The sequence below is a fragment of the Centruroides vittatus genome, unplaced genomic scaffold (assembly GCF_030686945.1).
Source record: "Centruroides vittatus isolate TY-2023 unplaced genomic scaffold, ASM3068694v2 scaffold_1152, whole genome shotgun sequence".
NCBI lineage: Eukaryota > Metazoa > Arthropoda > Arachnida > Scorpiones > Buthidae > Centruroides > Centruroides vittatus.
Genome location: NW_027122670.1, coordinates 665,780 through 691,114, shown reverse-complemented (window position 1 = coordinate 691,114; position 25,335 = coordinate 665,780). Strand labels below are relative to the sequence as shown.

Genomic DNA, 25,335 nt, shown 5'->3' with positions numbered 1-25,335 from the left:
TGTCACATTTTATGACTGCAATAACAGGTTTTAGTCGTTTCTTCCTAGAATTTTAGACTCTTTGTTCTTTCAAGGGTATTTAACGAGGTTATTTCAAAGTGCACGTCGAGAGTACGTACTGTACAGACAGTTACAATCGGTATTTCACCAGTTTCGGCGAAGGTATACACAGTTACAGTCTATATTTTTCTACATAAATTACTTCTCTATTCATCAAGTAAGCGAATAATATATTTTACTCGGATAATATTATTTCATTGTTTTCTTTCGTGTAATATAAAACTAAAAAAATAGACATTTAAATAATTTCCTTTTATTGACAGAATGTCCGATTCCGAATTTGAATGCTCTAATTTATCAGAAAGTGAATCTGATGAGAGCTTCACAAGCGGTAGTGATCTAGAATACAGTGACAGTTTTGATGAAAACGTCGATTCTGCAACAAAATGGTGCCAGATAAGCGCAGAAAATCCCCCTCATCCTCCTTCGCGTTTTCCTTTTATGGCAACTCCTGGATGTTCTTTTACTCTAAATGATATGTTCGATCCGTTAGAATATTTCAGATTATTTTTTGATATTAATTTAGTTAATATTATCGTTAAAGAAACTAACCATTACGCGATGCAACAGCCAAAAACGTCCAGAAAGCAAGTGGGATCCCGTTACAATAGAAGATATTTATGTATTTTTTACAATTTGTATAATTCAGGGAATTATCCATAAACCGGAGGAGAGGATGTACTGGGCCACGAATGAAATATTTCTCACCCCAATTTTTAGTAAATTGATGTCTAGAAACAGGTTTTTACAAATAAAGAAAAATTTACATTTCAGCAGTAATGACAATTATGATCCGACAACCCATCCCAATCCTAAAATAAATAAAATTTGGCCAATAGTAACAAATTTAAATAAAAAGTTTTCAGATCTTTATGTACCAGAAAGAGATATATCAGTAGACGAGAGTCTTATGCTTTATAAGGGTCGTCTTTCGTGGAAACAGTACATTCCTCTCAAAAGATCTCGTTTCGGTGTGAAATTCTTTATGCTATGTGAATCTGCATCCGGCTACTTGTACAATTTTATAATTTACACCGGAAGAAGTACTCGTTTAAATGAAAAATACCAAGAAATGCCACTAGCATCCAAAATCGTGTTATCGTTAGCGGACCCGTTGTTAGGCAAAGGCTACTGTCTAACAACGGATAATTACTATACTTCCCCACATTTAGCGGATTATCTCATTACGTGCCAGACAGATTTGTGCGGAACGGTACGTACCAACAGAAGAGGTGTTCCAAGTATAATTCATAAGAAAAAATTGGAAAAGGGAGAGATAGTGGCAATGCAGAGAGATAAAGTAATGATTTTAAAATGGCAGGATAAGAGAGCTGTTACTTTACTCTCTACATTCCACAATCCTGTAAAAGTAACAAAAAAAATGCCTAATGGTAGCGTACAATCGAAGCCACAGGTTGTGTTCGACTACAACCACACAATGGGAGGTGTTGACCGTTTAGATCAACATCTCCATGACTACCCAGTGATAAGAAAAAGGGGTAGGAAATATTATAAAAAAATATTTTTTCATTTGGTAGATATTTGTTTGTATAATGCATTCGTGTTGTATAGGAAAAATGGTGGGGAAAGGGAAAATTTAGGTTTTAGAATGAGACTTGTTGAACGGCTAATAGAAGAGATATCACACCGAAACGAGGTTAAAGAAACAACGTGGGCAGAGACAATTAAGTTTGCCTAGTAGACTTACGGAACGACATTTTCCGGACTTTCTTCCGCCAACTGAGAAAAAAGCTGTTCCCAGTAGACGTTGTGCTTTGTGTTCGAAAAGGCGTGATGAGAAAGGGAAAAGAGTGAGGAAAGAAACACGGTATTATTGCAAAGATTGTGCGGTTGCGTTGTGTATGGTACCGTGTTTCGAAATATACCATACTAAAGAAAATTATTAACTTCAGTTTTATTTATTATATTTCGTAATTATATCATGTATACCTTTATAACATTATATTTTATTTTATTTTTTATATTATGTAATTATATTTGCAATTTTGTAGCATTATATTCTATTTTTATTTCTTATATTTTGTAAATATTTATGTCTAATATTATAGCATTATATTTTATTTCTGTTTATTATAACTTGTAATTATGTCAAATGTATTTTTGTAATATAAAATTTATGTTCATTTTTTAACCTTGTTTCCACCCGATCCTGAGTGAAATTGTTGGGCTGAAATTTGAAAAAATTGTACACCTATTAACTTCCAGTTGTCCGTCCTCTGTTCTTCCTTATATGATCTAAGAAGTATTTGAAGGTAACTACCGAGTTTCGTAGCAGTTGTTAGAACTCCTATACGCTATACACTCCTAGGCCGTTCAACCAATTGCTCGAAACTCGGTAGTTACGTTCAAATACTTCTAACTTAGATCATGTCGTATATCTTACACCAAAATATTGATAAATTTTTACATATCATTTTTACATAGATTCCTGTTTACATTGATTTTCTAGGCTTACATGTAGCGTTCATCTGTTGACAAAACATTTAATAAACTAATAAAGTAAATCTAATTCTTATAAAAATGGATATACTTAAAAAAAATATATATATATATATATAATATACTATATATAGTATATTATATTCACTGTATTACTGTGATAATGATGTAGCGAAGTATTGCGCCATTTCGCAATTATTGTGACAGCACATAGCAAGTACTTGCCTGTGTGGAGCGTAGTAGTGTTTTGCCCCTGTTTATCATACTTTTCCTGTTAACAATACAGTCGTGCCGGTTATGTATTTAACTCCGTTCCAGGGGTAAATTTTTGAATTGAAATAACGTGATTTTCGGTTTCTATCAGAATTACGGATATAGTTAATTGGAACTTCCTGTCCCTAAGCTTTCCATATCTGGTCTCGGCATTCATCTCTCTAACTTTGTTCTCGAGATTAGGGATAGATAGCAGACGGACGACAGTGAATTTATAGATCTACAAGTTTTTCAAGATGCAGCCTTCCTTGATTTAATAGTCGGATGTCCGTAAATCGCGATAGCTTTTACAAAAACGAAATATTTAGTTTTTTTACAAAATAATTTCCACTTAAAATTTTAACTCTCATTAAATATTTATAATTTTTGTTTATGTAATGTAAAATTATACAAAATGATTAATATAATTAATCTTAAACAAGAAATAAAAAGTTTTTTCCTAGTAAATAGGGTTCCCCTACTGCATGTTTTATTAACACCCGTTGAGAAGCTCAATGGCCAACGCTGACGTCACGGTCTTCAACGGTCCGTTTAGAAACGCCCTTTTCTTACTGTTCAGCCAATCGCCAATCGTACCGGTACCTTACTGGCTCCGCCCACCGCGATGATTAGGGAAACTGCTGGCGGCGCTATATTTGAAACTAAGCATTATTTACATTCATTGATAAATTGAGTGTGATGCAGACTGAGTTTTACTAACGACATACAATATCGCCCGACCTTGAAAGTATATTAGAATAAAATCTTTAACATTGATTGATTGTATGAAGTAATGCTTATAAAGGAAGTGCGATAAAAGAAAGCATTCAGAATATCAAAGTACTGGTACTGTACATACGTATATATACACATGTACTGTACAGTATATACACACCGTTCTATAACTTATTTACATTCTATTGGACGTTGTTTATGACTTAAATTTCGTAATTTTATACCGAATAGAAGTTTTGCTTTCGGACCTTACTCTGGTGCCCATCTATAACTATAGTTCAAATGATCGAAAATAATGTGATATATTTGAGTACTGTATTTGCGATAACTAGAAACACGTGGCTAGAAACTCGGCTACCCCTGAAACGTTCATGGAAACGATCCAGGAACATCGACTAACAGTCGCTCTCAAGGACAAACGGTTGTGAATGCCGTTCTACTGTCCATGTCTTGTCGTTTGTGTTATACCAAAGAAAAATTATATCTTTAAATATTACATAATAAATGAAGAGAAGTTATGTACAAAAGTTTAAAAAAATATGTTGTTAGTTATAAAATAATGCATTTTAAATTATTACATACTTTTGTGGTAGTTTTTTGTAAAATTGTTTACATGAATACAATAAAACTACAAACGATTATAAAATCAATATTTTAGTAATATAAGTTATTTGATTTATATTTGTATACGAATATTATACATATAAAAGCATTTATAAATAATTTCAAAACAATTGCTTGCAATTATCAAGTCTTAGATGGCGAGTCGTGTAAGAAAACTTTCAGATTTTACTAATGAAAAATGTTATTTTTATTGTAATTAGAAAGGTTTCCGATAACGATGTTCTCAAGTGTCATTGTTTTATGATTACAGTAACTGGTGTTAGTCGTTTGTTCCTGGAATTTTCACTCTTTGTTCTTCTTTCGAGGATATTGCAACGAGGCTATTTCAAAGTGTACAGTACTTGGCAGTTTCGTCGAGAGTACGTACTGTACAGACAGTTCCGGTCGATATTTCTCCAGTTTCGTCGATGGTATACACATTTACAGTCGATATTTTCTAAATAATTTGCTTCTCTATTCATCAAGTAAGTGAATAATAATTATAATATATATTTCCCGGAGAATATTATTCCATTGTTGGCATGATTTTAGGACCGTGTGAGGGGGGAATTTACCAAACTGTAGATCCCCCTGTGCGATCGAAAAATGTCTAATGAACCACATCCCTACGGGCAGAATCCGGAATATTGAGCTAACCTTCGTAATTTCTACGTGTAAAGTTTAAATTAAATTAAATTAAATTAAAAGTTTACATTAAAATGCGTTTTTATACTTTGTAAATGAAATCGATTTTATCTATTTTATATATTATACAACAATAGTTTTCTTAAAAGATTAATTTTGGTAAATTCTACGTAGGTGATTTATATATAAGTAAATTAATTTAATTCCTATCGTCAAACCACTTTTTTAAACCAAAAATTATATTGGTCTATTGGTAATGCTTTATAAGCCATACGCTAACGTTTTCCTCTTAATTATATTTATGATAGAGATACATGCCAGACATGTCCAAAACACAATCGAATATATGAAGGGCAACTCATTTAAAAAACGCTATAAACAAAAAATCATAGGACTACTTATCGACTGTGCACCGCCATCGCTTAAGTTTGTTTTGGTCGTGGAGCTGCACATTGGAGGGCGGACGCGCACACAGCGTGTCATCCCGTCCCAAAGGTCCCTCCACCACTCCTTGCTGTACCTGCGTGAGCGTACCAGCAAGACCCTTAGACTTGTACACCATCCACTATCTACTAGTCCTATGCACCATACCCATAAGGACACCTAGTAGATTTTTATTGGCATGGTATGGTCATGCCAACACCATGTATGCACCATATATATAGATAAAAACGCAGCAGGACGTTTATGGACGCACTGCTGCACCTACTTAAGTGCCTTCCCGAGCAGGAGGGGAGATAATATTACCTGCCAAATACACTATATATTAAAAGCATAAAAACTATATAAATAAAACAATATATAATAAAATACCTCTTACGCACTAGGTTAAAACCCAATATACAATGTCAGTGCGCCCAGAGACCATATAAAATACATAGTTAAAAATATATAAATATATATATAACAATATATAACAATTTAATCCGGATTAAAATATATATATAACCAATATAGATAAAATGCACCATACCCAAACAATACAATAGTATTGCCCCAGTAAAACTACCATACAATAGGATATAGTAGATCTACGGTTAGTACTAAAACCATGTTAGTATTAAAAACCTAGGGACCGTACATCAATATAAAGTACAATACATCCCTTAAATACCATATATACAATATAAAAATATGCACCATTAAAACCATAAAATCAATATAAATAAAAACGTAGGTCATACACCGACCCTAAAATCAATACGTCTACTTAACATAGATTTAAAAACCTTGTATGCACCATACCAGATACTCTTGGTGGCCACCAAGTTGGCGCAAACCTCATTAAAAATATAATCATTGAGGGGGTCAATATTAAGAAGCCCCTTTACCTTATTAATGTCATTGTAAAAGATGACACACTCTAACATAAAATGCTGGAGGGTGTCGACGGCACCGCACTCACAATGGTCATCCTCGACCAGGTGGAACGACCTTAGTTTACTTTTAAAATCACCATGTCTCACTTAATATCTGAGTGGAATAAAAGTTTGGCTCTAACCACTTTGCCTTGAGCCTATTATTAATATTAGGGAAGTATCCATAGGTAACTCTCCCCTTATCACACCTGTTCCACCGGTCTTGCCACATACCATTAACGACCATAGACACCTTGTCTTTTACCTCTTTAATATTTGGTGCAGTGCCGTCGTACACCACACCACCAAAATTAAAAGCCATTTTTTTATTTATTAAAATATTATAATACCTTTTAGTAATCTCAAGATCAATTGGTGGCTGCCCAGCAATCACCTGAAGGGCAGCCGTAGATACAGTATTATAACCCTTTGTTAAAATCAATAAGACACTCCTTTGGGCCCTTTCTAATTTAACCTTGTGGTACCCTTTAAGGAGGTCATGCCAATATAAAACACCATATAATAAAGTATTTAAAAACAACCCTTTATATAAAATACATAGAGTCGTGAAACTGAAGCCCCACTCATACCTAATACTCTGCTTTAACATACCAAATACCAAGGGCGTCGCTAGAGGAGGGGCAGAGGGGCAGTTGCCCCTCCCTAGACATGCGAAAAAAATTATTTACATGCTAAGTCATTTATTGCCTGATTTATAATTCCCGCGCGTAAAACCCAAGAAGATTATGTTTTAGTTAAAATAATCTTCTTAAGCTTCTTAAAATTTATGAATTGTTTTTATTTTACCTACATACAATTCATATCCTCTATCAATTTATATCATCTTGCCCCCTCCCCCTTGGCCCATTGGCTGGCGACGCCCTTGCTTTATACACTTATCGGAGATAGACGTGACATGTGGCGTAATACTCATACCGGCCCCTATACTTATACCAAGATACTTGACAGAGTCGGCGACCTTAATAACTTTATCATTTAGCCTGACTCTAGGCGGCCGTTCCTTATCCAACATACCTTTCAGTAATAACGCCACCGTCTTCTCAACCGACAGTTCTAACTTATTAGCCACAAGCCAGTTCATTAGCAGAGTCACCCACTTATTACTGTGGGACTCCAGCTCACTCCTCGAATTACTGGATATAATAAAAACTAAGTCATCCGCGTAGGCAATATACTCCACGCGATGCTTATTAAAAATCCTTAGGACACCATCAAACACTAAGTTCCAGAGGACAGGTCCTAGAACCGACCCCTGGGGACATCCCCTATTCACCTTCTTAGTCACCTTAAGGTTGGCTTCCTCGTACACCACTTCTCTATTACTTAGGTAGTCCCTTAGTAACTTATATAAATCCATGGGACACTTTCTATTCCTCAATTCAGCCATTATCGAGGGCCACCATAGGTGATCAAAAGCACCTTTTATATCAAAGAATATACCTAAAACGTATTTGCTACAAGACTTTTCTACCACTTCCCGGAGTCGCAATAGCGCATCCTCCGTTGAACAACCTCTTTTAAAACCATATTGGTGTTTATCACCATACTCTTTAATCACAGGCTCAAGCCTGTTTTTAATAATTCGCTCAAATATCTTACCCAATAAGGGAATCAAACAAATTGGCCGATACGACCTCGGATTAGACTTATCCTTGTTGCCACCTTTATATATTATGACAACCTTCCCCTGTTTCCAACAGTTAGGGAAGACACCATACACCAGACACGCCTGATACAGGCGCCTCATATGAGGCTTTAATATATCATACCCATTTTTTATTACTCATAGGTAATCTTATCGGCCCCGGGGCCTTGCGCCCCCGCGAAGCCCTAGTGGCTATGTCAATGTCATTATTACCTATATCATCGACATGCCCAGTACCATTATAATTATGCACCATTACCCTCTGTACCTCGTGGGTACTATTGTCCTCCTGCTCGTCATCATTAGGAAACAGGGTACTCAAAAGAAACTCGACTACGTCTGTCCAATTGAGTAACTCCCTATCACCACATTTCATATTTACCAATACCTGATTAGTCTTGAGCTTATTCGTTAAGATTTTATATGGGGTGCCCCAGGGATCACCTTTAGTTTTAGCATTCACATACCTTGTCCAGCTCTCTTTCCTTGTGGCTTTCAACCTATCTTTATAGATCTTTCTCTTTGCCACATAGATACTCTTTAACTCGTTCCGCCTACTTGGGTCGGAACACCTTTGAAATACCCTCCTACTTTTATTCATTTGTCTTTTAAGGCTTTCCAATTCATCACACCACCACCTAGGAGCTCGGTGCTTCCTCTCACTTTTCGGGATAGCACACACCATAGCATCTTTGATACTACTACTACACTGTATATGGGTGCAGTACCTAATAACCTCGTGCTTGCCCTCTATAATTTCAAAGTTTTTAAGAGATAAATTTTGCCCCAGTTTATGCCGAAACTTGTGCCAATTGGCACCACCAAAGCCAAAAGAGCCAGAAATACACTGAGGACTTTGCACCTTACCTACATTGAACTCATAAATAATTAAGCCATGCTCACTAGTGGTCTCATGTGTCATCCACCAATTTTCAATATTAATACCTTTAGTAGCGAGGGTTATGTCAATATATGAGCTACCCCTGCTGGACACAAAAGTAGGACCTGCCTCTGGATCATTTACACAAACCAAGTCCCACTTTAAAATTGTCTCTAAAAGAATAGTACCTGCGCATATCGGTAGTCTCACTGCCCCAGAGAGTAGCTTTAGCATTACCATCCATACTTATAATAATATTCTCGCCTCGCAACTTCCCCAGGATACCTTCTAATTCATTAATACCATTCATAATATCGTTACTTGGAGACATATACATGCTTACAAGATACACCTTGAAATCGTCTCGCATCACCTGTGCTACAGCACACGTTGGGGATGTAAGGCTATTAATATCTAGAATCGCCCACTTCCTGCTATATAAAATAACAGCCGCCCAGGGCTGCGTCTGGGCGCACTGACTGTGGACGATATTCACCTTAGTCTCCATACCAAGTACCTTTCCTGGAGTTGCATAAGGCTCTTGCACTAAAGCAATGTCAATATTTTTCGTCACTACCACTTTGCTTAGCTCTCCCGGGACAGATCGACTCCGATCCATGTTTAACTGCGCTAACCTTATTTTAAAATCAGTATTTGGACTATTGTCCATAATCTATTTTGGCGAGGTATCTTTCCAACGCCGTTTTATAAGAGAGATAATCTTTGTCCCTTAGTTTATGTTTATGGGGTTTACCCATTTGCTTGCATGTAACACAAATTTTTTCGGTCATTTCGACCTGACATTCCGGGCCTTTGTGGCCGGTCTTACCACATTTACTACATATCATCTCAGTAGCACCACAGTGCTTTGCAACGTGCCCAAATTTTTGGCACTTATAACATAGGGTTACTTCGTGGTAATCCCTAACCACACAGCTTCTATAACTGATATACACTCTACCGGATTGTAATAATTTAATTCTTAAGCTGGGCACTACTTCAGCTACCCAGTCCGTGAGGCCGTCCCTCTTACGGCCCGTCCTATAGACTAATCTAAAGTCTTTATTAAATTCAGCAAGGGGTATATCTTCCCCATACAAATTTTCACTATTTAGTTCCACAATGTGGACTATAATTTCATCCATAGCCATGTTCTTTGGAACATCTTTAATTACAATTCTTGGCCGACGTTTAGACGGCTGCTCTATTTTAAGGCATGTGCCCTGCAATTTGCTGTTATTAACGACCTTTTCAAGGTCAACCTTCGAAGCCAGGGTAACAACAATACCTGAACTTCGCATCTTACGGATACTACTGATCCGTACCTTGTCTTTCCTTGGATCTATTTGTTTTAAAAAGTTATCTTTAATAACATCACTATTCATTTCCCATTTATTGTCGCAGACCAAAAGTAACGCTTCATCTTTTGCAACAGTACTTCTACTAGGTCCCATACTCTTACCTGTACTCGGGACACTGATACTAGCCACTTGGCTATAACTTGGTTTTGACTTATATCGTTTATCTAACTCTTCGGTCATCTCGTTAACCGTTTTAACTTGAGCCCTTAATACCTCTTTTTCAATAACTAAATTTTGCACAATCTTTTGTGCTTCGGACATACAGTCCATTATTTTGCCAGCCATTATACCACTTATACGGCTATTTTTATCATACAATATTTTACTAAGATCTTGTATCAATCCGTTCATTCTCTCGTTTTCACCTTTAATACTCTCACTTTTGTCATCGCTTACCTGAATAGTTACTACGGCCGAGTCCGAAGATCTGCGGCCAGACAATCTTTTACCATCGTCACCACCTCCACCTACCTTGGGTTTAGTTTTATTAAGTTTAGGATCCATTCATGTTGGATGTACTGGGGGGAAAAACGGTCGACCACGGCGTAGCCCCCCAGCGCCGTGGCAAGGCTAATTACGACAGGGATTCGCCAGGTCACCTGAAGGGATCGTTAACGACACCAAGATTTATTAGTCGCTTAGGTGCCATCCAGCCCTCAGCACGATGCCTCCCACCTTGGCTTAAGCGACCGCCGGCACATACTTCGCTTCTCGAGTGTGTCTCCCGAGGCATGAGCCTAGAGGACCGCAAAGCCTGAAGGACCATGCCTCCGGCTACACACCCAGTACTAGGCTCCCCTGCCGCGACAAGGCGTATGGTCCGACGATTTTATTAGGGGGGGATTCGAAGTCAGTCGCTCACGTGACTACAGCTCTGACGCGTTTCTGGACAACTTTTTCTTGTGGCGGAAGAATTCATTCTGTTTGCACTATACCTCGCAGGCGTCACGTGATAGAGTAAAGACACCCTACGGTGCCCACATTAATAGCGGTGGCTCCGCCGGGCTGCTGTTTGTAGACATTTGCGAACGACGGTGAAAAAAAAGAGACGTCCGTTAATATCGTGATCTATAATTTTAAAATATGCGTTTTTAGAGAGAAAATTTAAAAGATGTGTTCCAATAGCATCCAAAGTAGCTGCGGAAAAAACTCGAGACGACACATATATATTGACGTGCGTTTTCACAACTTGTAAATTTTCATTCATAAAACTACATAATGGACACAAAAACCCGCGTGGACAGCCCGCGGACCAGTTTGACAAACTTTGCTTAGTTACGCTTCCGTAACACCGTAACATTCTATAACGAAATTCACGAGCTAAGATTTGACAACGACGATTTATTTTTCGAGATTAACTTGTTAAAAAGAGAACAATCAAATTACTTTAAAATTCAGATTAAATGTTTATAACTATAAATTTATAAACCCATATGTTTTACATAGCCTAACTAATCCTTTAAATTTAAAAATGTAAAGTTATATAACAATAATTTATATGTAAGATGTGGATCAATAGGCTACTACATAAAGACTTTTCTGTTTGGTAATGTTTTGCTTAAAAACAACAGACGCAACACGCGTCAGAGCGAAGTTCTCACACCCAGTTTTTTTTTCCATTCCAATACCTCGCGGACCAATACTTTTGTGAATTAAAATCAAAGTAATGATAAGGCGGATCACAGTTTGAGTACGTCCAGTTAGACCGCGAGCGACTTTCTTTTAATTTCTTTTACGAATCGCACAAATTTTACTTCTTATCAGACTTTTCAATTAAACACGCAAATATCTGCAGCTTTTAACACCAAAAGGTATACAAAAATGATTTCATATTGAAAGAAATCGGAAGTAACGTAGTCGACAGAAAATTGCCAACCCGAATGTATTTAAAGAACGAATAACGTAACCTTTCTAGATATTTGGCTGGATTCTTAATGCCTAATGTAACGAAAACGTTTGCCTGGTAAAAGTTTTGTGCTCAATATCTAAAAAGGTTTGGTTATTCATTTTTTAGTAACGCCGGCTTAAAAACAAATCTTTAAACTTGGAAATTTTTCCTACTGCTTCGAGTCGAATAAAGTCGGATAAATGAAAGACTTCTGAACGCGTTAAGCGACAATCAATCCTAAAAAACAGTAAAATCTTATAAAATAAGTTATAGTTATCATAAACAAATCAATTTACGATTGATAATGTTAAAATGAAAGATGTATAAATGAAATAAAAAATGACGACTTCCTGAATATCGTGTAATTCCTATTCGACTGATATAATAAGTCTAGTTTAGAACGTGGATAAGAATATGCCGACAATAAAACTATTTCGTTACTAAACAGTACACCTTTATATTTCACCTAAAAAAGATAAAAGTAATAGGAATAAAAAATCTAACCATGGACTAGCCCAATGAATATTGTAATTAATATCTTAGTTTGGTAAGATACAGCTTCACTCACGGGAACAATGCGTAACGAAATTTCATATCGGTGATCGAAAAAATTACAATTTTGGCTAGGAAAAGGTGGAAGGAGTAAAACTCACATTTTTATTTAAATATCGTAAATAAGCAAAGTAATTAAAAACTATTTCAAACATGTATTAAGTGGCAGACAATACACGACTCGAACGTAAGAAGTTACACGATACTGTTTGTTATAATCGTGCCGTCAAACCAAGAAAGCCAAATCAAGATGCCTTTCCTATTAGTTCAAAATCAAAATACGTATATGATACTTTTTTTATTTCAAAGGATGACAATGACGAAGAGAAATGACTCGTCAACACAGAATTATTTTTAAAAGAGCGTCTTTTTAAAAACACGTTATTTTATAAAGTTTAGTTATTTAAAATGCGCAATATAGATCTTTCCCGCTAGACTTATTATACCATCAATTAGAAACAGGACAAGCTTTAGAAAATCACATTTTTTTCTCCTAGAGTATGCATTTTTCGAACTTCGAGTTCCTTATCAACTCTTTGTCATGTAACTGTTTAGTTGCAGTTACAAAATTTGTAAAATTTTTTAACTTACATGGTTACGAGAAGCACAGAAATTGTGACGATTGATAAAATACAGATGATAATTATTAATTTACAGGTATTTGCTATCGCAATAGTTAAAATGTTAATGATTTACAAGAACAAACATGCGCACGAGAGTTACGTTTTTCTGTTATTCAGAGGTTAACTAAAATCCCATTCGAGGTCTTGCCTAAACGCATTCCTAAGCTTGTAAATAAAATTATTTTTATAAAATTTGACCATATGGGAAGTGTTTAATGTGAACATTATATTGTAATTTATCTTCGATCGTTACGTATACGGTATTTGTTGTCAGTTAATTCTTTGATGAAATTGGTATCAGAATATTGCGGGTGTAACTCGTAATAATAATATCGTCTGCTTGGATTAATTAAAATATTTTCTTTTGAAATTATTTGGAAAAATAATTTGTTTTCTTACACCCCATAGCTACCTGTCAATCTTCATTACAGACCCTTTATAACGTTTGAGTGGAATCCTTTGAAGGTCCACTGACAGTTTTACAAGTTCTGGGAATTTGAACTCGACTAATTAGACGCGTAAAATGTGTAAAATATTTGAATAAATACATCAATTTCCCAGCTTAAGGAAGTATGCAGCAAAAATTCCAACGTTATTTTCTACATAAAGCAGATACTAGCTCAGCCAATAATTAGTCTAATTCACAAAACAACACCTGCCACTTTTTAAAAAAGTATCACCAGTGGAATCATTTTTATTTTCGTTTTTTTTACTTCTTATTCCCACTATAACGATTTTATTGTATATTTATTTATTTATATTACCATGTTCTTCCTTTTTGTTTTTATTTTTTATTTTTGTCCGTTACTAATGGTTTGAATTTTTTCAAACAATTGTATTCTTTTAATGGAACGATAATGTTCCTTTTTTCGAAAGTTAAAACCTGAAGATGGCTTATTGAGTAAGCCGAAAACGTTAGTTTTCTCAATAAAATTATCTCAGCTATAAGTAAAGATGTTGTTTTGTGAATTAGGTTATTTTCTACAACTTTTGCATGTGAATAGTTTTTCGTAATGAATTTAGTAAGAATTAAAACAAGAAACCGGCTAGCAGACACATCGAAAATAATTTAAAACTAGCAGTGACTAATATTTAACCAAACATTTCTGATATATAACGTTTACATCTTTTCTAGAAGCTAAATTAAGTACAGTATATGTTTATTTATTTGTTTATTTAACTAAACCACACTATGGCCATTGGCCTTTTCCAAGTGTCGACAAAAATACATATACAGAAAATAAACAATCAACAAAACAAAAAAAGAACAACAAAAATAAATAATACACAAAATTAGACATCGTTCAATTTTTTAACAACTTGTTTAAACTTGTTTTAACTTGTTAACAACTTGCCCATAAGTTCTCAATTCTTTATATGCTTTTAAAGAATTCCAGTTATACATCAGTTGGTAGATCGGTGCATCTCGCCAAAACAGTGCTTATGTGAAGCCTTGGAAATGAGTCTAGAATTTGTGCAAAAAGGGGAAAAGAAATTTTTTTTTCTCGTTGTTTTGGAATAGAAGCCAATAATAATAATAATTATTATTATAAATTTATGTTGAAAAAACCATCAACAAGAAAAAACGGGAAAACGAAAAATGAATGTTTTATGTCCATAAAAGGGCATGTCTGTAGAGATTTCCAAGAAAGTCAAACTTCTCAGGTTAAAACAATAGATGAATTTGAGTACTTAGATCGAACATCTTCGGTAGGAATCGAATTGTCAGTCGATGTTGACTCATCCGACGACCGGGGTTCCGATCTCGTTACAATGCATAACGAGGGGGGGACCAATTAGAGAGCGGAGGCAAGTCGGCATTGATCTATCGAAATGTTCGATCTGGGACTCAAAGGAAAGTATAAAACCCCAAGAAAAAGAGGAGGTGACGTTCTCGGTTCTTGGCTCTTAGAGCTTTGTCTCGCGCTTTTACGACGGGGTTTTTTGTTGTGATCTTCGGCAGTTGGATCACATCTCTTTTGGAAGGTCACCCACTCCCTTGGAATTGTCACCTGTAATTTGAATCGTCCCTGCTTCCGGAACTCTCCCTCGAGAAACTGAACAGTGCGCCCCGGGGCCATCATACTCCTGCGAAACATCGGAGGACTTTTCTTGTGGACTTTCGATTCCGAGAGGAGGCCCAGAAGACTCGAACGCCGCCGCTGATAAAAGTGTATCGTAGTTGTAAGCACCTTTTGTTATATAAACGGGTTACGAATGAAAACCTGTCTCTTGAGAGTTTCTTTCACTCCCACACGTGGATCGTGACCGCGCGACATTCTGACTAACACAGTCGTTCGGCAAACCTCACACTTAACTCTTGGTAGAGTAGAATCAAATTCTTTTTTTCCATTGACAGTTATAGTTAGAGGTCCTAAAGTGTTTATTTAACTTATCACTTATATAATAAGTGATGAGTTAAGATTAAGAATAATATTAGCTAGAATCTTATACTAAGCTTAAGATTAAGAATAATAACTAATAACTAAGCTTCTTAACTATAATATAAGCCAAACATTTATTTAAACTTCAAAAAAATGTTTGAAATATGAATATATATAAGATTCTTTCCTGCCAGCCAGAAGCTGTATCCCATACGGAAATACCATATCGAAGTTTGGTTCCATACAAGCGTGATATAAACGCAAAACAGTCTCAAAATTTATGAAACTCATTATTCTTTTTAATATTCCAATAAATCTAGATAAAGACAATGTTAGATTATTTATATGATTGTTCCATCGTAATTTATCATCAATTTCAATACCGAAATATTTTACGGTATTAACTCTTTGAATACGTTTATTATTAATTCTTACTTGTATATCATCTAAGTTGACTTTTTTGTTCTTATTTGATAAATAAACATATTTTGTTTTATTCTCATGTATTCTAAAGTTATTATTCACCATATATTTAATTAATTTAGCCAACAATAAATTCATGTTATTTTTAATTAATTGAAGATTCCAACTCGCATAGGTTATAACAATATCTTCTGCCAACAATATATTATTATTTTCGGGAATGGTTTCTATAATATCGTTTATATAAATATTAAAAAGCGGCTATGCTAATTTATGATTACATATTAATAAATAATTGTGATTTACTGGCATTTCTTTTTTCTCTTTTCTCTCGTTTGGAGCCCGCGTTAGTTCAAAAGTTTTTAAATACGGCCGTTACATAGAAAAAGGTTGCCCATCCCTGATTATACTAAATGATTAAGTATAAGAAGCGCGTATCAACGTATTAAAGTACGAACTTAGTTTTATTTTATTTCATTCATTTAGAAAATATTACATTTACTGCAGAAGGAGAAATCTTATTTCAGATAGAAAATAGTTAAGAAAATTTATTGAAACATCAAATAAATACATTTTAAAACAGTTTTAGACGTTACTAGTAAAATTTCATTTCATAATATAATACTGTAAATATTCTTCGATACAACTATGTAAAATTTTAGATTAACACTGTTTTATTTACAAGTTTAATAAGGGCGCTTTCGTGGATATCTGATTAATCACAATTAAGTGTTGAGACTTTGAAAGCCATATTATGTGTGAAATATAATTTAAACTCTTGCGAAAAATTTAATGACATTTTAAACAACGACAGCAATCTACTAAAAAATTCACTCGACTGAGAAATATGCGAAAAAAGAAGAGTTTTTAAACATTTATAATAGTATATAAATTTATTATATTTGTAAATTTTACATACGTTGAAATTTTAAAAAAATACAGTAGAGCGTCGATAAATGGAACGTCGGTAAGTGGAATGGCCGGAAAGTGGAACGATTTTCAGTCGGACTGTGTCGTGCTGAATCGAATGTTTTTGATACTAAATTTACTTCTAAAGTATAATTTTCATGTTTTTTATATTCTTCGATATATTTATTTTGTTTGTACAAAATGCAGAAATAATTTTTAACGATACGATAGCCTCGATGATTATTATAAAAATTTTCGTTAGGCTTAAAATCGACGAAAATTCAACACGAAGCGACACGCAACGGAGAAAAATTCAACAGGAAGCGATACGCAACGGAGAAAAATTTGAACATCGGACAGGTTAATGTATTTTTTCGTACAAAGTCGGAAACTGGAACAAATCATTAACTGGAAGGACCCCAGTCCCCAATTGGTTCCACTTTTCGACGCTCTACTGTATAAACAATACAATTTTTGCGTTCTTTGATAATAAAATTTTGTTGATCTAGAACAATTTTTTTTCAAGAAGACAACAACTTCCTACTCCCTCGTCAATTTTGTCCTGCTTCACAAATGTTAAAATCTTGTCACCTTAAAGAAAATAGAACTTAAATTTAATTACTTTATACTCCATTTACACTCATTCTGAAATGGATCCCCTGCTGGACTGTAAATGAGAAGAATTACTAAAGAGAGAATTACTGTCGTGTACCTAAAGAGAGAATTACTGTCGTACCTAAAGAGAGAATTACTGTCATGTGTGTCATATGTATTGTACAGCTAGAATAGTGATAGTTGAAGAAAATACTTTAATCCAAGCAGACGATATTGTTCCTTATTCATTTAGTATAAGGCCTACAAGTTTACTAACATCATTAAAAAAAACTATTTTTCTGTCAATGTATTCTCTATGTTTTGCTTACGAGCAATTCATGAAAATGTGTCATTTTTGTTATTTCCTAGGTCTACACAGTACAATAAAAATTTATCTGCGCAGTTTTCGAAATGGACTTGCATTATGGTGCTTGTATATGCAAATATTTATGTAGAAATGAATTATGTAACATAATACATGTTTTGCGTTACTTAATGCTGTGTTTGTATTCCTTTCTTAAACGTTTAACGGTTAAACTTTAACCGTTAACAGAAATATTAAAAATATACACTACTTTTTCTACATAATCTCTTTCAAAACAGTAATTTTCTAGAAAAGATTTAAGGGTGCTACAACCACAAGTAAATTATAAGATTTTACTGTTTTTTTAGGATTGATTGTCGCTTAACGCGTTCAGAAGTCTTTCATTTATCCGACTTTATTCGACTCCGAAGCAGTAGGAAAAATTTCCAAGTTTAAAGATTTGTTTTTAAGCAGGCGTTACTAAAAAATGAATAACCAAACCTTTTTAGATATTGAGCACAAAACTTTTACCAGGCAAACGTTTTCGTTACATTAGGCATTAAGAATCCAGCCAAATATCTAGAAAGGTTACGTTATTCGTTCTTTAAATACATTCGGGTTGGCAATTTTCTGTCGACTACGTTACTTCCGATTTCTTTCAATATGAAATCATTTTTGTATACCTTTTGGTGTTAAAAGCTGCAGATATTTGCGTGTTTAATTGAAAAGTCTGATAAGAAGTAAAATTTGTGCGATTCGTAAAAGAAATTAAAAGAAAGTCGCTCGCGGTCTAACTGGACGTACTCAAACTGTGATCCGCCTTATCATTACTTTGATTTTAATTCACAAAAGTATTGGTCCGCGAGGTATTGGAATGGAAAAAAAAACTGGGTGTGAGAACTTCGCTCTGACGCGTGTTGCGTCTGTTGTTTTTAAGCAAAACATTACCAAACAGAAAAGTCTTTATGTAGTAGCCTATTGATCCACATCTTACATATAAATTATTGTTATATAACTTTACATTTTTAAATTTAAAGGATTAGTTAGGCTATGTAAAACATATGGGTTTATAAATTTATAGTTATAAACATTTAATCTGAATTTTAAAGTAATTTGATTGTTCTCTTTTTAACAAGTTAATCTCGAAAAATAAATCGTAGTTGTCAAATCTTAGCTCGTGAATTTCGTTATAGAATGTTACGGTGTTACGGAAGCGTAACTAAGCAAAGTTTGTCAAACTGGTCCGCGGGCTGTCCACGCGGGTTTTTGTGTCCATTATGTAGTTTTATGAATGAAAATTTACAAGTTGTGAAAACGCCCGTCAATATATATGTGTCGTCTCGAGTTTTTTCCGCAGCTACTTTGGATGCTATTGGAACACATCTTTTAAATTTTCTCTCTAAAAACGCATATTTTAAAATTATAGATCACGATATAACGGACGTCTCTTTTTTTTCACCGTCGTTCGCAAATGTCTACAAACAGCAGCCCGGCGGAGCCACCGCTATTAATGTGGGCACCGTAGGGTGTCTTTACTCTATCACGTGACGCCTGCGAGGTATAGTGCAAACAGAATGAATTCTTCCGCCACAAGAAAAAGTTGTCCAGAAACGCGTCAGAGCTGTAGTCACGTGAGCGACTGACTTCGAATCCAGGTCACGTGACACGCTGTGTGCGCGTCCGCCCTCCAATGTGCAGCTCCACGACCAAAACAAGCTTAAGCGATGGCGGTGCACAGTCGATAAGTAGTCCTATGATTTTTTGTTTATAGCGTTTTTTAAATGAGTTGCCCTTCATATATTCGATGTGTTTTGGACATGTCTGGCATGTATGTCTCTATTATAAATATAATTAAGAGGAAAACGTTAGTGTATGGCTTATAAAGCATTACCCTTTATTCGTAGAAGGTAGTTACAGCCTTCAGCTGTCATCACACACTCCCTTGACCGTCCTCGTCATGAACGTTGTCACGTCCTTGTTTGAATTTCCTGCACCATTCACACACTGGATCAATTGGTGCGAGAAAGGTATCGGGTTGCGATTTCTGAACTCAGTGAGGAGTTTCCTCAAATTTCAAGGTCCACACTGTATACCGCTGACTCACTGGCAGTGTTAAAGGTTGGCTGAATCACCTGGCGGCAACGTTCTTCGACATGGATATACAAAAGCTGGTGTCACGGTACGATGTCTGCCTGAATCGAGAAGACAATTATGTGGAAAAATAGCTGAAGATTGTAACTACCTTCTACAAACAAAGTGGTTTTGTTCTTCATCTTGTTTTTTTTTATTCTGAATCGGTGGAGATTGAAAAAATAACCCTCATATTTTAAAAAGTTATATTAATCAATAATAAATATTATTTTTTTATTACATCGCTCAGCTCACCCGGGGTACGGCCGCGGAGTCACGTGACCGAAAATGACATACGTATAGTCGCGTGTGCAACGTTAGCAGAGCGACGCGAGTCGCGATCCCGCACCACCCGACTTTGGGGGGGGCTATACCTCGTGAAGAGTCGCCCGTACGGGTGTAGTTTATTAGACATTTTTTGATCGCACAGGGGAGTCTACAGTTTGGGGGATTCCTTCTCACACGGTCCAAGAATCATGCCCCATTGTTTTCTTTCGTGAAATATAAAATTAAAAAAAATAGATTTTTAAATAATTTCTTTTATTGACAGAATGTCCGATTCTGAATTTGAATACTCTGATTTATCAGATAGTGAAACTAATTTATCAGACAATGAATCTGACGAGAACGTCACAAGCGGTAGCGATCTAGAATATAGTGACAGTTTTGATGGAAACATCGATTCTGCAACAAAATGGTGCCAGATAAGCGCAGAAAATCCTCCCTCTCCTCCTCCGCGGTTTCCTTTTGTGGAAACTCCTGGGTGTTCTTTTACTCTAAATGATATGTTCGATCCGTTAGAATATTTCAGATTATTTTTTGATATTAATTTAGTTAATATTATCGTTAAAGAAACTAACCGTTACGCGATGCAACAGCCAAAAACCAGCAGAAAGCAGTGGGATCCCGTTACAATAGAAGATATTTATGTTTTTCTCACAATTTGTATAATTCAGGGAATTATCCATAAACCAAATGAGAACATGTACTGGACCAGGAATGAAATTTTTCTCACCCCAATTTTTAGTAAATTGATGTCAAGAACAAGATTTTTACAAATAAAGAATAATTTACATTTCAGTAGTCATGACAATAATGATCCGACAACCCATCCCAATCCAAAAATTAATAAAATTTGGCCAATAGTAACAAATTTAAATAAAAAATGTTCACATCTTTATGTACCAGAAAGAGATATATCAGTAGACGAGAGTCTTATGCTTTACAGGGGTCGTCTTTCGTGGAAACAGTACATTCCTCTGAAAAGATCTCGTTTCGGTGTGAAATTCTTTATGCTATGTGAATCTGCATCCGGCTACTTGTACAATTTTATAATTTACACCGGAAGAAGTACTCGTTTAAATGAAAAATACCAAGAAATGCCACTAGCATCCAAAATCGTGTTATCGTTAGCGGACCCGTTGTTAGGCAAAGGCTACTGTCTAACAACGGATAATTACTATACTTCCCCACATTTAGCGGATTATCTCATTACGTGCCAGACAGATTTGTGCGGAACAGTACGTACCAACAGAAAAGGTGTTCCAAGTATAATTCGTAAGAAAAAATTGGAAAAGGGAGAGATAGTGGCAATGCAGAGAGATAAAGTAATGATTTTAAAATGGCAGGATAAGAGAGCTGTTACTTTACTCTCTACATTCCACAATCCTGTAAAAGTAACAAAAAAAATGCCTAATGGTAGCGCACAATCGAAGCCACAGGTTGTGTTCGACTACAACAACACAATGGGAGGTGTTGACCGTTTAGATCAACATCTCCATGATTATCCGGTGATGAGAAAAGCGGGGAAGAAGTGGTATAAAAAAATATTTTTTCATTTGGTAGATATTTGTTTGTATAATGCATTTGTGTTGTATAAGAAGAATGGTGGCGAAAGGGAAAATTTAGGTTTTAGAATGAGACTTGTTGAACGGCTAATAGAAGAGCATCACACCGAAACGAAGGTAAAGAAACAAGGTCGGCGGAGAGAATCAAGTTTGCCTAGTAGACTTGTGGAAAAACATTTTCCGGACTTTATTCCGCCAACCGAGAAAAAAGCTGCTCCCACTAGATGCTGCGCTGTGTGTTGCAAACGACGTAATGAAAAAGGGGAAAAAGTGAGGAGAGAAACACGGTATTACTGCAAAGATTGTGGAGTTTCGTTATGTGTAGCACCGTGTTTCAAAATATACCATACTAAAGTAGAGTTTTAACTTCAATTTTATCTATTATATTTGGTAGTTATGTCATGTATACTCTTATATTACGTTTGATATTATTCTTTATATTATGTAATTATATGTGCAATTTTATAGCATTAGGGTCGATTTACACACAACAGTGACGTGCCGGCACAGTGCAGTAAGCATCGATAAGTATCACACATAGCCAATCAGTTTCTTCTACGACACATGATCTGTATTCTGTCAATCATACAAGTGTCGTACTGTACATAAAACTCTGATTGGCTATGTGTGATACTCATCGATGCTTACTGTACTGTGCCGGCACGTCACTGTTGTGTATAAATCGACCCTTATATTCTATTTTTTTTCCTATATTTTGTAAATATTTATGTATAATATCATAGCATTATATTTTGTAAATATTCATATTTAATTTTATAACATTATATTTTTATTTCTATTTGTTATAACTTGTAATTGTGTCTTTTATAACATTAAATTTATTTTCATTTTTCTGTTTGGCCATGTTTAATTTTGTTACCCTGTTTCCACCCGAATCAGAGTCCGACTCTGGCGTAACTTATTTACATTCTATTAGACGATGTTTGTCCTCAAATTTCGTAATTTTATACCGAATAGAAGTTTTTGTTTCGAACTTTTCGGAGCTATAACTATAGTTCAATGATCGAAAATAACGTGATAAATTTGAGTATTAGCGATAACTAGAACACGTGGCTAGAAACTCGACTACCCCTGAAACGTTCATGGAAACGACCTGCGAACAAACAGCTGCTGTCAAGGTCAACCGGTTTTAAACATCGTTCTCTACTGCACGTATATTGTTGCGATTTGTGTTATATGAAAGAAAAATTATATCGCTAAATAACCATAATAAATGAAAAAAAGTTTTGTAAGAAATTAAAAACATGTGATTTGTTATAAAATAATGCATTTCGAATTATTATATTTGTGGTAGTTTTTTCGAAAAACTTTTTACATGAATACAATAAAGCTACAAACGATAATAAAATCAATATTTTAGTAATATAAGATATTTATATTTGTATAAGAAATTATACATATAAAAGCATTTATAAAAAACTTCAAAACAATTGCTTGCAATTATCAAGTCTTAGACGACGTGTAAAACTTTCAGATTTTACTAATGAAAAATTTTAATTTTTATTGTAATTTGAACGGTTTCCGATATTGATGTTCTCAAGTATCGTTGTTTTATGACTGATAAGTTTTAATCGTTTGTTCCTAGAATTTCTCTTTCTTCTTTCGAGGGTATTGCAACGAGGCTATTTCATAAAGCGTACTTGGCAGGCAGTTTCGTCGAGAGTACAGTACGTACAGACACTACGGTCGATATTTCTCCAGTTTCGTCGATGGTATACACATTTACAGTCGATATTTTCCCAATAATTTAATTCTCTATTCATCAAGTAAGTGATTAATAATCATAATATATATTTCCCGGATAATATTACACCATTGTTTTCTTTCGTGTAATATAAAATAAGAAAAAAAAAGTTTTTTAAGAAATTTTTTTTTATCGACAGAATGTCCGATTCCGAATTTGAATGCTCTAATTTATCAGACAGTGAATCTGACGAGAGCGTAACAAGCGGCAGCGATCTAGAATATAGTGACAGTTTTGATGGAAACGTCGATTCTTCAAAAGAATGGTGCGAGATAAACACAGAAAATCCTCCTCTTCCGCGATTTCCTTTTCTGGCAACTCCTGGGTGTTCTTTTTCTCTCAATGATATGTTCGATCCGTTAGAATATTTCAGATTATTTTTTGATATTAATTTAGTTAATATTATCGTTAAAGGAACTAACCGTTACGCGATGCAACAGCCAAAAATCTCCAGAAAGCAGTGGGATCCAGTTACAACAGAAGATATTTATGTATTTTTTACAATCTGTATAATTCAGGGAATTATGCGTAAACCGGATGAGAGGATGTACTGGACCACGAATGAAATATTTCTCACGCCAATTTTTAGTAAATTGATGTCAAGAACAAGATTTTTACAAATAAAGAATAATTTACATTTCAGTAGTCATGACAATAATGATCCGATAACCCATTCCAATCCGAAAATAAATAAAATTTGGCCAATAGTAACAAATTTAAATAAAAAGTTTTCAGATCTTTATGTACCAGAAAGAGATATATCAGTAGACGAGAGTCTTATGCTTTATAAGGGTCGTCTTTCGTGGAAACAGTACATTCCTCTCAAAAGATCTCGTTTCGGTGTGAAATTCTTTATGCTATGTGAATCTTCATCCGGCTACTTGTACAATTTTATAATTTACACCGGAAGAAGTACTAGTTTAAATGAAAAATACCAAGAAATGCCACTGACATCCCAAATCGTGTTATCGTTAGTGGATCCGTTGTTAGGCAAAGGCTACTGTCTAACAACGGATAGTTACTATACTTCCCCACATTTAGCGGATTATCTCATTTCGTGCCAGACAGATTTGTGCGGAACAGTACGTACCAACAGAAGAGGTGTTCCAAGTATAATTCATAACAAAAAATTAAAAAAGGGAGAGATAGTGGCGATAAAGAGAGGTAAAGTAATGATTTTAAAATGGCAGGATAAGAGGCCTGTTACCTTACTTTCTACATTTCACAATCCTGTAAAAGTAAACAAAGAAAAGCCTGACGGCAGTGTACAATCGAAGCCACAGGTTGTTATCGACTACAACCATACAATGGGAGGTGTTGACCTTTTAGATCAACATCTCCGTGATTATCCGCTGACGAGAAAAAGGGGGAAGAAATATTATAAAAAAATATTTTTTCATTTAGTAGATATTTGTTTGTATAATGCATTCGTGTTGTATAAGAAAAATGGTGGCGAAAAGGATAATTTAGGTTTTAGAATGAGACTTGTTGAACGGTTAATGGAGGAGTATCACACCGAAACGAGGGGAAATAAACAAAATCGACTGAGACCATTCGGTACGCTTAGACTCACGGAAAGACATTTCCCAGTCTTTGTTCCGTCAACTGAGAAAAAAGATGTACCCACTAGACGCTGTGTTGTATGTGGGAAAAGTAGTAAGAAGGCAGGGAAATCACTGAGGAAAGAATCACGGTATTACTGCAAAGATTGTGGTGTTGCGTTATGTGCAGCACCGTGTTTCAGAATATACCATACTGAAGCAGAGTTTTAACTTCAATTTTATTATATTTCGTAATTATGTCATGTATATTTATATATTATATTTGATATTTATTTTTTATATTATGTAATTATATTTGCAATTTTATAGCATTATATTCTATTTTAAATTCCTA

The 25,335-nt window shown here is 35.0% G+C and overlaps 2 protein-coding genes across 5 annotated transcripts; both read left to right on the top strand.

Annotated features, from left to right (window-relative positions):
- The first annotated feature begins 165 nt into the window (after positions 1 to 165).
- Positions 166 to 25,335, top strand: LOC136986588 (piggyBac transposable element-derived protein 4-like). Of its 4 annotated transcripts, none has more exons than XM_067284172.1 (2): positions 166 to 217; positions 20,378 to 22,528. In XM_067284172.1, exon 2 carries the CDS (start codon positions 20,379 to 20,381, stop codon positions 22,038 to 22,040), a length of 1,662 nt encoding a protein of 553 aa, XP_067140273.1. In that variant the 5' UTR covers positions 166 to 217; position 20,378; the 3' UTR covers positions 22,041 to 22,528. The 4 variants fall into 4 exon arrangements, with proteins under 4 accessions (XP_067140273.1, XP_067140275.1, XP_067140272.1 ...); XM_067284174.1 differs by lacking the exons at positions 166 to 217; positions 20,378 to 22,528 and adding exons at positions 4,459 to 4,595; positions 23,579 to 25,335; XM_067284171.1 differs by lacking the exon at positions 166 to 217 and adding an exon at positions 4,464 to 4,595.
- LOC136986509 (piggyBac transposable element-derived protein 4-like) lies at positions 325 to 1,759 on the top strand. Its single transcript, XM_067284062.1, has 2 exons — positions 325 to 651; positions 710 to 1,759. The coding sequence occupies exons 1-2, from the start codon at positions 325 to 327 to the stop codon at positions 1,757 to 1,759; spliced, it is 1,377 nt and encodes a 458-aa protein (XP_067140163.1).